A 12,410-nucleotide genomic window follows, 5' to 3' on the forward strand; every position below is an offset into this window, starting at 1 on the left:
TCACTGCCAAAGCTGGTGGGGTGGAAAATAAAAGGCCTGCTCTGAATCTTCTGTGTACACACACACACACACGCCATTTAAGCCCGAACAGGTTAAACCATTGGTTTTAGACCTCGTCCCAAGCCTGAGTGATCTATAACTTCAGGCCCTAAGTCAATCCTCTAATCTGTGTTTAACCAGAGGACCCCCCCACCTCACCCCAACTTTCAGGTGCACCTGGTACAACCCTGGGCCCCATCCCCAACCAAACGATCACATGCTGAGAAGGCCAGCAGCACATCTTCACAGAGCTCAGCTGTGCTGTGCCTGGCTAAGGTGCTGGGGCCTGACATCAAGAAGGCCCACTTTGAAATGTGATGTTAAGATGACCTACTCCTAGGAATAATCCTTCTCCACTGGGCCACAGATTTGAAATGGGTTTCACAGCTGATGTGTCAGCAAATAGACAAAAAATGACAGGCAGGGAATACTTTCTGGGGTGTCCAGAAAAGGGATCCTCAGAGTGTTAAAACAACATCACTGCTTCCCTTTCAGGACACTGAGTCCCACTGGAGTCGAGTTGGACTACAATTCCAAATGCCCTGACAAGAATGGGGCAAAGCAAGGCCAGGATTGAAAAACAAAGTCTTCAAAGGGAAGAAGCTGGCTGTGGGCATTCTTGATGGGGCTGAGCTGGGGCAGTAACCCTGGGTGGCTCTTGGACTATCTTGTGCTCAACAGTCCCCTGCCCCCCACACCCAAAATAAATTTATTCTAAACATTTGTACAATTAGTTGTTTTCATCAAAATTTAGTATTATGGGATCATGTTCTGTTTTCTTCACAAATGTGAGTCTTCGAGGCTCAGCCCCATGGCTGTAGCATTGGTCATTGGAAGAAAGTACCTTTTCATGTCCACCATCTACAAAAGCAGAACCCAGAGCAGATCCACATCTCCATCCCCACAGAAGAGGGCCGGGGTGTGGCCTAGCCTTGGCCATCTTTTAGTTTTCCTAGCATGGCTGTTCCATCAGCAAACTACAGATTTCCACTCCCAACACTGAACTGCTTGGTAAGATCATTGAATGTGTCTATTAAGAACTATCACCAGCCAACAGCTTTTTTTCTTTTTGTGTTTAAGAACTAAGTTCTTATTATGTGCTCTTTTCAAATGTTGGATACAAGACATCATTTCTTCAATTGTAAATACTAGAATACCAGTTTATCATGAAAAGATATAACTTAGGACCAGCCAGATGGAAGAGGTGCACAGGGCAAGGTATGTGGAAAGGGGTGCGGAGCTTCCACGCACTCTGAGCGTGCCACTCTCACATCTCCACGTGTTCACAACCCGGAGCTCCTGCTCCATTATTTTGTATAAGATGCCCACTCCCATGCACAGCAACTTGGTCCCCTGGAATTTCCAACCATAGTTTTGTCCAAGTCGATGTCCCTCACCAGTTCCACCCTCATCAGGAGCCCTCTGAACTTCTGGTAACCAAGTATTCAGGGTTACACGTATGGAAGTCACTCCAGAAAGGCTGCCAGGTCAACAGTGCTACTCAGGTTACATACTTGCACACGCACAGGTTTTTAAGAAAGCACAAATGCAAGGCTGAGGGGAACAGATGCTTCTTTACAGAGCCCCAAACACAGGATCTGCTACTTGAGAAAATCTTCAGGACAAATGTCATGAATGACGTCTCACAGGCAATAAACACGAGGAATTCATTACTTGGAGACAGGGATCTTTAACTATGTTTGCGTCATTCATACTTTTAAGAATGCTGAAAGCCACGAATGATCTTCTTATCCTAATGCAAAACTGTCTATTTTTAAAAAAGGATATACTGACACCTTTTACATACAAAATTATGTTTAATTTCAAAGGTTCACAGGTCACCTGATGTGAAGAACCCTACTCTCAATTTAAACACAAGTACACAATATGTGACTTAGATATGTACCTGACAGTCATAAAAACATGCTAAGAGAAGCCTGGATGTATCTATTCTAGAAAGTAATTAACAATAATCTCCAGCGACTATATGCCAGGCCCTGTGTTAGGGACATGGGCACCATTATGACCTCCATTTTACAGACCAGGAGAATAAAATTTGAAGGATGAAGTCAGATGATGCAGCTAGGAAGTAGAAGAGCCAGGATTTAAGCCCAGGTCTGTCTGGCTCAGAATTCCATTCCTTTTCTATTTCACTAAATAGCTCTCACATAATGATGTTCTTTTGGGCTGCTGAGAACCTGAGCTAGGCCTGGACCGTGGCCCCATACCCCACCCAAGACAGGGCTCAGAGAGCTGTGCTAAGAGTCTGGGATTGCGCCATCAGGTATGGCTGAGCCCCTGACCAGCACTGCAGTTCCACAGCATTATGGGGAAATAAAAGGACCAGAAGTGAATACCCAAGCACCCAACAGTTCCCTTCCCTCGCCTGGGGCATGATGGTCACCAGTAAGTACCTGGTCTAGGATATAGTTGCGTTTCTTGCGGGCGGCAATCTGGATGAGGCGGTTGAGGCACTGGGTGGCCTGCTGGATCAGGACATCCCAGCGGCCAGCGTAGTTCCGCTGTCGACGTAGGCCCATCACCTGTGCAAAGGGGGTGGTGAAGGGTGGGTGGTTTTGGTTGTAGGGTAGCACTCAGGGAGTGCTGGCAGTGGGAGGTTGCTAAGGAGAGACCAGGGGCCATCCTTACCCGCATCTTGTCCATGATGGCATTGGTACCCAGGATATTGTACTTCTTGGAGGGGTTGGAGGCTGCATGTTTAATGGCCCACGTGGTCTTACCAGCAGCAGGCAGGCCCACCATCATCAGAATCTACAAGAAAGGGATGGGGAGGGGCACTAAAGCAGCAGCAGCAGGGTGTGGCATGGCTGCCTGACACCACCCTTACTGATGAACATAAGGGGGACTCCGACCTCACAGCAGCCTCTGGAAAATGAAATTAACAGCTTCTGCCTCACAGTGTTGCTGCTGGGATTCAGAGATAAGCTTGTCAGACCCTCAGCAGAGGGCCTGGCATGAGGTGAGCATGAAACCAAGTGTTGTTATCACTAGCATTTACATTTTTGTTTAGCACGATTAAATAAATGGCCTCTAATGGGGAAATGCCCAGAGAGGGGCATGCACTGGGACTGGCTGATGGACTGTAAGCATAAGGACAAGTATTGTATCTAATAAGTACATTTAGAACACCAGGCGTAACCTAAATGTCCAATAAGAGGGGAATGGTTAGTTTGTGAGGCTACTAAACATGAGTTCAAAAAGAGGCATTCATGTGGTGGGATAAAGCACACATAATGTTAAGGGGAAAGGGTAGGATATCAAAATACTTATACCATAAATCTTATTTATAGATGTGTGTGTGTGTGTGTGTGTGTGTGTGTATGAAACAAGCACTTAGCACAGCAAAAAGAACAGGATAAACTCTAAAACTTTAAAAGTAAACTTATTTGTGAATAGTGGAATTTAAAAAAACTTTAATTTTTTTTGTATTTTCTAGAATAAACATAAAATTACTTGTATACCAGGACAACAAAACAAAACATTATTTTGAAAACAAAAATCCCAGGAGCACCTTTCTATTTATAAGATGGGATGCTGCCCAATTCATGAATCATTCAATAAAACCAATTAGATCTTTAACTTAAAAGAAAAAAAAAATCATAGTACAGCCACTATAGCCAAATCATCCCCAAGGCCAGTTGTCATTTTTGTTCTTAGACAGCCTTAGGCGGGAGTGTGGACCTGCACAACCTCCTTGAAGAACGCACTCACCAGGAAGTGCCTTCATATCCTTTTCTGCTGGGAGGAAAGCCTCTTATTTATTCTAAGATTCTGACCTCACTCAAGGAGCAGTCAGGAAGGAGCAGTGTGGCAACCTCCTTTGGAACCTTTCTAAGATTCGGGTCTCTTACCTTAGCCCTTCCCTCTTTGGCCTAAGCCATACCCACAACTCTTACCTTAATCTCACAGAAGCTTTCAGCTCAGTCTAGCTCTGAGGAGCCAGGAGGAACAGGGCCCTTTCTCTAAGGTTACTCATGCAGCAAGGTGGTGCTGCTTTTACCACACGTGGCTGCCAAGTGTCTCCTCTCTACTTTGGCAGTAACATGGCCCAGGAGAGATGGTCACCAATTCAGTCTTCCAGGTCCACTCACCTCACACTCTGCCTTGGTCTTTGGTCCGATAGTGCCCCGGATCCGCTCATTCAGGGGAAGATGCTGGATGAAGGTGAAGCCAGGGAGGACAGAACAGTAGGGCTCTGCCCTCTGCCCGAAGTTGAACTCTACTGCACAATTCTTCACCAGGACATGAGGGTAGAGGGCCTGACCCCCTAAGGCTTCCTTCTGAATTCGGAAAGCAATACCCATCCACTTCCCATTCTTGGTGAAGGAAAGTTCCACGTCATTTCCACATTCGAAGTCCTGGAGAAAAAGCCAAAGGAAGATAACCTCGAGCCAAAGCTTAGCCGAAGGCACTGGGAACCACAAGTTGGAGAGAACAGACGCAGAGAGTAGAACTATAGCCGGCTTTTCAGATTTAGGTATAACCACCCCCACCCCCAATATACAAATACAATGGGCAGCACCAGGGAACAGCTCAGATGTGCAGCCCAAAGCCCTCTTTGCCCAAGACCAAAAGGCTGGTGGATGTGGAGCGTGTAATTTTAGGAAGGGCCAAGTATTTCAGTCTTGTCCTTAGACTGAGACAAAGATTAAGGAAAAGGCGATCCTATCCATTCTCAACCCCAGCCAAGAGCAATCTGTGAAGGTTGTTACAGATGGAAAGAAAGCCACGGCAGGGCCATTTAAGTCAAGTCCAACTCCACAAATGCATTTACTTATTTGTTCAACACTCATGTTCCCGGAGTTCCTGATCTTCCTAGTGCGTATGTCTATGGTGATCTGGACCTGACAGAGCTCAGGGCCTAGTGGGGAGTCAGACAAGGACACCATCTTAATTCAATGAGGAGCACCTACGCAGGAGCAAGATTCTCTGGAGGGAGGGAAGACGGACCCATAAGCCAGGTCCTGAACAACAAATGGAAATGAGCCAAGTTTGGGGTGGGAGGAGGGAGCCCTAAAGAAAAGTGTTGTTTGTGTACAATTCTGGCAGAGTGAGAACATAGGGTCAGACTGGCTGAAGCATAAAGGATGAGGGGAAGTAATTTCAGGTACAGCTGAAGAGCCAGGCAGGGACCATACACACTCATTCAACAACTATTCATTGAGTTCCTACTGAGCAGCTGAAGGTGAGCCGTTAAGATCCTGTTTTGGAAGGCGGGCTGCTTCAGCTCTGCCATTTACTAATGATGTGGCATTGGGCCACACAGTTATTTCGCCCTCAGTTTCCTTATCAAGAAAGGGAGGCCATGATAAAATTCTAAAGTGCACAGGGTTGGTCTGAGGGGTTAGTGCATGTACTCTGCAGTGAGCACACAGTGAATGGGGGCTCTTGCTCCAAGACGCCAGGCACTGTGTTGAGCTGAAGTGTGGGGAGGAGACGTGGCCCCTGCCCTCAGCATGTGAGGGCTTCTCCTGTCACCTCAGGAGTTTGGACTTTGTGTTGATGGCAGAACAGAACCTCTAACTTGTTTTGAATAGGGGAGTGACCTGGTGAAAACTGTGTTTCAGAAAGATCACTTTGGCTGCAGCGTAAAGATTTACAATTAAGGGAGACACAAAATTTGACCAAACGGCAGACTGAAGCCAAGTACAAGGTCGGGTTCCTGATTTAAAGTACAAGATGTGGTATTTTGCCTCTCTTGAATGGGGAGACCACCTTGGGACGTGCCCTTTAAGAAACAGTGAAAACCCCTCCCCCGAGGAGCTTCCTCACCACCCTCCTCAATGATCACAAGACACAGCTCTATATACAGTCCTTTATATCTGTGTCTCTAAGTGCCCACACAGCTCAAGACCACACAGGACAGACACACAAACATTTGCTGACTGAATCCTGCCCCAATCTCTGCATCATGGTCCTTGCCATGTCTTCTCACCAGATCAAGAGTGGTGAGGGTCACCTTTGCTCTAACATGGAAATGAACATCATGGGTGTTAACCTTCCTTGTGGCCACCCACCAGCTTTAATAGAGGAACTTATCACATTGTACAGAAACCAGCACCTTCATCTGATAAATCTACCATGGACAAAGCCATCTGTCCAAGAGGCAAGTGTAGTCTTGTCACTCCTGCCAGCACTCCTGGTGCCAATCTAGGGCCTAAACACCCTAGTCCTTAAGCCTGGCATTAATCAGTGTGTCCTTTATGTAGCCTCACCTCTCATGTCTTGTGTCATCCCCGAGGCTCCATGTATTACTGCTGAAATAAGCTTTACTGTTCTATCTGGAAGGGCGTTTTGTCCTTTTTGTTTTGTGAATGTTAAGAACTGGAGATGTGACAAAAGAGTCCTTCCCTTTAGGTTCCCTCAGGTCACTGATTTTCTTACCTCCTCCAACCTCTCACCCTGAGTCTTTTTAAAAGTCGGCATCCTTTGAACAGAAGAAATTGCACATGGAATCTTAAAAACAGAAGTAGAGGTGCTATGGCTGAAGCAAGAGTCAAGGCCTGGAGTTCCAAACCGTCGGACACTCACAGAGCCTCACGCTCAGATGGGAGTGAGTTTGGGGAACACTGTCACACACTGATGACATGTTAAATTGCTGCAGCCTCTTAAACTGGAGTGCAGTCTTGGTGGTAGCTATCAAAATTTAAAAATACACCGCTGACCAAGAAGTTATGCTTTCAGAAATAAATACAACTATATTTCCACAATGTAAAAATGTGCAAATTGCTCACCCCAGCACTACTAAATGTGCTCCAATGGGGAAGAGGGAGAGACTAAATCACACAGGAGGTCATGTGTGGGGACACAAAAAGATCTCTGAGATATTCTGGTAAGTGGGAAAAAGATAAGCTGTCACTGCAGCATTGACTGTTCCAGCAAATAACTTTCAGGTCTACCAACAGAAAGCTGGCTAAACTAAACCCAGGTAAATTGATACCTGCATCAGAATACCAGGCAGCCACTAAATAAAAAGGTGAGAAACTAACCAAATGCCCACTAATAGAGGGCTGATTATATAAACACGGTCCACACAATGAGCATAGATGATATAAAACAAAGAACTCCTCTAGGCAGATGATATAAAAATATCTCTAAGATACGTAGTTAAGCAAAAAACAGTACAGAATAACATGTATAATAAGCTACTTTCTATGTAAAAGAAGAAAAATAACAATCACCTTTTTTCATTTAGATAAAGAAGTCCTGAGTATCAGTGGGTCCACGTGTAGGGAAGGGTATATGTGAACAACGGGATGGAGGGGGGAAGTCTGAAGACGACTTTACACTGTGTACTTTTTTATATTTCTTGGTGTTTTGGGAAACCATGTGAATTTATTAACTATTCAAAAATATTTTCAATTCAGTTAGGTCTATTATCCGTGCAGACAGGGAGAAATAACCAAGATTTACTGTTAAATGGAAAAAATTCAAGGTTTAGAAGAGTATAAACATGGTTAATTTTTGTTTAAGAAATGTGGTTTTTATTAAAAAGACAATGAGGTCATGAAAGACTAAGGAACTGAGAAACTGTTTCACACTGAAAAGACATGAGAAAAGTGTGATCCTGGATTGGATCCTGAACCAGAAACAAAACTGCTTCAAAGGATATTGTTGAGACAACTGACAAAATTCAAATGTGGACTGAGGAGTAGTAGATAACAGCATTACATCAATGTTAAATTTGATAAGTGTACTGTGGTCAAGATAATAACAGCTTTATTCTTAAGAAATGCATGCTGAAGTATTAAGGAATCAAGACGTGATGTAGGCAACCTACTCTCAAATAGGTCAGATAAAATCATATATATGTTTAAGAAAATGGTAAAGCAAATGTTAGAATCTGAACAAGGATCTATGGGAGTTCTTTGGGATTTTCTTTAAGTTTTAAATTATTTCAAAGTTAAAAAAAAAAAAAGGGATAAAAGAGTACAGATCTGAGTGAGGGAGAGAGAATAAGACCAAGAGGAAGCATCCACCTGGGTAGAAACTCCTTAGCAGGGCCTCATGGCACATTTTACAAACACCTATAACTCCTAGGGGTAACAGTAAGCAGGGATTTACTAAGCACTTACCATGTGCCATGGTAAGTGCTTCTAGTGGATTAACTTAATGACCCACATGAAATTCTGAGGTAGGTGCAAAGATTCTCATTCAGAGTAGACTGAAATATAGGGAGGGTAAGTTGCCCAGAACTGTGAGTGGAAAAGCAGGGACTGGGTCTAAGGAGTCTGGCCCCAGAGCCGACAGCCAGTCCACAGCACTGTTTGTCATCGCTCTGGGACTGAAGTTTGGCAGCAGTCAGGCACCCTCTATCTTGTTCTGTGTTGTACCCACCCCCGCCCTCCTAGAAGGCAGTGCCCTGTAGGAAGCCTGGCTTAGCCAATGCGAGGTGAAGGAAGAGAGAAGTTTAGGTATGAAATGATGTCAAAGTGGGGCAAGAGCCAACACCACTGCCACTGACAGCAGACTGGCTATTCTCCAGCAAAGAAAGATTAAGAAATTCTTGGGTTTGTTTAGAAAATGTCACTCTGGTATCTAGGAATAGAGGAAGGCTGTGCACACATGATGACCCCAAACTTAGTCAGGATGCTGTCTGACAGCTTTGCACGAAAAGACCAGAGGGGACAGAATGGCAGATTTTTGCACAAAATGACAGCAAACATTCCAGTCTGTCAAAGAGAGACAAAGAGGTATGGCGAGAGTGGCTGGATATTGGGTAGACAATGGATAGAGGTATTCTGAAAAAGAAGTCCTGAGAGGATCAACATTTGGTTCTGCCAACTCCCACAGGCTGCCAGCACTCACCGCAAAGCAGCCAATCACATCATTCTCTGCAAACTTGTCTCCGTAGTTTTCAAACCGGCTACTAGTGGACTTCTTCCCAGTGCCTCCATAGCCATAGGAGAAAGGCTCTTCGCCTGATGGAAGAAATAGGCAAAGGCAGGTTAAACCTGCGATGGTCACAACAGCCTTTATGGCTGTCACATACTTCTAAAGAAAAAGTAATTTTCTTTACTAGTTTACTAATCAGATGCTTTTTGAGGGGAAAGGTGAGGAAGGTTCCATTAAAAGGAAGCCCTTCATTATGTAGAACTCCTGAGGGCTTGATGGGTTTAGGTGTTAAGTCTCAGTGTAGAAGCCGAACTGCTCTGCATAGAACGGGAGAATTTGGAAAGAAAGGGAGGAGGGGAAGAGAGGCGCTGGGATAGAGGAAGTTCTGTTGCTGAGATGTAACCCTTCCCCACGACACTCAATATTCGGTCAATTCTACTAATGGCATCAATTTTTGGTGCCAGGGGGTTTTTGGCATCAGTCAGTAAAGGGGCTGGGTTTTGCTTCTGGAAACCATGAGGTCTAGCCCCTAGAAAAAGTATTAGATTTCCTCAGGCTACAGAACTGGCGGCTGAAGCAATCTGAGTGAGATCCCAAGGGCCCTGCGTGGCACTTGGGTTATATAGAGATCCTTGGCCAGGAACCCAAGGAGCATCATGCCAGAAAAACAGGAGCCAACAAGCATGAATTCCAGGCCCATTCTTCTATGAACCAGCTGTGTGACCCTGGACATCTGCTCAACTGTTCTCAGCTTTGTATATGCATCTGTGTCAACTACCCACAACTTACATCTCAAATCTGAGAAAAAGATAAAATGAGATGACACGAGTCTTAAATAAAAAATGCTATGTGCCAAAATGAAAACTGTACACTCCTGACCTAGCATTTCTACTTTTAAGAATCAAACTTAAGTGAACAATTAGACCAATTACAAACAAGGATAGCTTAACTGTTTAGTAACAAAAAATTGCAATCAATTTAAATAATCTACAAAACATTTATAAATAAGTGATACAACTATAAAGTGGAAAATTACGCAGTGGTCAAAATCTATGCTTATTTACCAAAATATGCCCATCATATATTAAGTAGAAAAAAGAAATTAGGTTTCAAAATTGTATGCATAATGTGACCCAGTTTGAGATATACAAAGAACAAAAGAACTGTTCAGAAGACAGTACATGAAAATGTTAACACTGGTTATCTCGCAGGTTTAGGAGGTTTTTAAAATTTTTTCCCCTCTCTGTAAGGCCTGAATTTTTACAAGAGCACACATTTTCATAATCAGAATGCTTACATGACCCAGGCAGAAGGTCTCAGCATTAGACACTGAAATCAGTCACTTGGGGACAGGTCATTGAGGCTTGGGGTCCTGTGAAAATTCAAAACCTCTCACTGGGCAGGACCTGCCTTTCTTTGCTAGCCAGTCCGGCTCCACTCTGGTCTCTGCTTCCCTTTTTACTCTGGGTTAGGTTCTGGGCGGAAAATCCTAGACATAACTAATTGGGCTTGAAAAACTTATTTTTATTTTTGGCATGGTTTGAGGGTAGGAGACAACTGATTAATTTTAAAGAAAGGTTAAATTTTCTAAAGAGCACTTTGGATCCTCTCCTAAAAGACGGACACATTTTTTGTAAAAAGTGGTTCTGTAACTGTGGTGTGTCCAGCTCAATCTTGTTTGCCTGAAGATGGGCAGTGGCATATACCTAATCCCTGGGTCTGTTCTACCTCAGGCTAGTTCTGTTCCTAGTCTGACACTGGGAAAAGAAGGTTAGGAAGTTCAAGAATCCAGGGATAGAGGCTCTCACTCTCCTGTGGCCTCACTGACTGCCCTGTCCTTACCTAGCTGGGTGCTGCAGGAGTCCAGGGACCAACCGATGCGGACGACATGTGGGTCAGGCTCCGTGGATGGAAGGTGCTTCACGGCGATTTCCTCATTGATCTGGGGACAGAGAGCAAGGGGCTCAGAACTGATTCTCTGGAGGCTGGTGGGTTATGAGGCAATACAGGAGGGAAGCGCATAGGCATTTAAAAACAGCCATGGCTTTTGTTGCTGGAGAAAAGGCCTTTAAGCTGCTCTGAAGGGCCTGTTGCACCAAAACCAGGGCCTCCAAAGGGCTCAGGAGAGTGCAGGGCCACAAGGATAAGTATTCCAAAATAGTTATTTTTTAGTTCTAACACCTGCTGCAGGGAAAACAGGAACCCTCATAATATTTTACACAGGATAAATTAATGCAATGTCTTTGGAGGGTGACTTAGCAGTCCCTATTAAAACTGCAAATGTACATGTTATATAACCCAACAATTTAGTGTGGCATTGTTTATATTACCAGGAAAAAAACCAAAAAACAGAAAAAAACATATATAAGGCAGTGGTCACATTACGGCACATCCATGCCACAGCATATGATGCAACAGTTAAAATGAATGAGGCAGGGCTAATGCACTTGCGTGGAAAAAATGCCCAAGATATAGTATTTTGGACAAAGATAAAGTATTTTGGACTACACTAAAGAAGCAGAAAGGATAAAAAGCTCCTTCTGACCTAACCTTTAATTAAGTTAGAGGTTAGACTGCCTAATAACCATCTCTATTTATATTAGTTTGTGCCTTTTGGAAAGTTACCCTATTTCACTGACTTTCAGATGCACATTTTTCACATTTTAGCATCTCCAAAATCAAGATATACCTTTCAATTGATGTGATAAAAAAGCACTGTCAATTTCATCAGCAATGTTTCTCTATGAGTAGCACACAAAACGATGCATAACTTAACAATCAACAGTGTCTTATAGTCAAAAAAGATAACCCTCAGCCTCATATTCTACATCTAAAAAATGGGGATAACAGTTTCTATTTCATGATGGCACTGTAAGGATTAATGGAGATACCTGCGTAAAGAGCTTGACACCATATCTAGTGCATGCAAAGTGTTCTATAAATATTAGCTATCATAAACGTTTTATTATACAAAGGAGGACACACAAGAAATTGTTAATACAAGCTATCTCTGGAGGGTAGAAAGGGGACTGGAAGGACGTAAGCATAACTTTCGCTTTTTTACCCTATACTCTCTGTGCCATCTGAACTTTTGTTAAACACGAGTGCTATTTTCATAAACGTTACTTGACATGAAACTGGAGAGATGATGGTAGAGGGTGGCCTGATGGCAGAATCTTTTCTTGCCCTGCTCTCCCCTTGGCCTCCCTTTAACTGCTGATGCCCGAGCCCATTCCTTCTAACTTTTCTTTCAAACAACTCCTTTTGCCAGTTCTACAAACATGTCACCCCTAGAATGGTTGGTTGTATAATACCTGAGTCAAAGCCCACCAAGGAAAAACCTGCTTGATGACGCAATGTATGGTTGGCCTGCTTTCCTGATACAGAGGATAGCAATGGTATAGTTCTCTTAAGTTCATTATACTTTTTTTGCTTGGGCACAAAGTTTATGCTCAATCAAATCTCTTTTGCAATCATGGCTCTGACCAGGGTGGCTGGTGACAGCCTATTCCAAA

The 12,410-nt window shown here is 43.8% G+C and overlaps 1 protein-coding gene across 6 annotated transcripts in view; it reads right to left on the reverse strand.

Moving 5' to 3' along the window:
* HNRNPUL1 (heterogeneous nuclear ribonucleoprotein U like 1) overlaps positions 1-12,410 on the reverse strand; it is a 32,956-nt gene that overhangs the window by 8,999 nt on the left and 11,547 nt on the right. For all 6 annotated transcript variants that reach the window (XM_019632628.1, XM_019632624.1, XM_019632627.1 and 3 more), the window contains exons 6-10: positions 10,738-10,837; positions 8,869-8,981; positions 4,152-4,418; positions 2,689-2,811; positions 2,454-2,582 (exon numbers count right to left, since the gene is read on the reverse strand). In XM_019632628.1, coding sequence (XP_019488173.1) covers positions 2,454-2,582; positions 2,689-2,811; positions 4,152-4,418; positions 8,869-8,981; positions 10,738-10,837 — 732 coding nt within the window. The remainder of the gene's footprint in view (positions 1-2,453; positions 2,583-2,688; positions 2,812-4,151; positions 4,419-8,868; positions 8,982-10,737; positions 10,838-12,410) is intronic.

The sequence above is a fragment of the Hipposideros armiger genome, unplaced genomic scaffold, assembly GCF_001890085.2.
Source record: "Hipposideros armiger isolate ML-2016 unplaced genomic scaffold, ASM189008v1 scaffold_1155, whole genome shotgun sequence".
NCBI classification, from domain to species: Eukaryota; Metazoa; Chordata; class Mammalia; order Chiroptera; family Hipposideridae; genus Hipposideros; species Hipposideros armiger.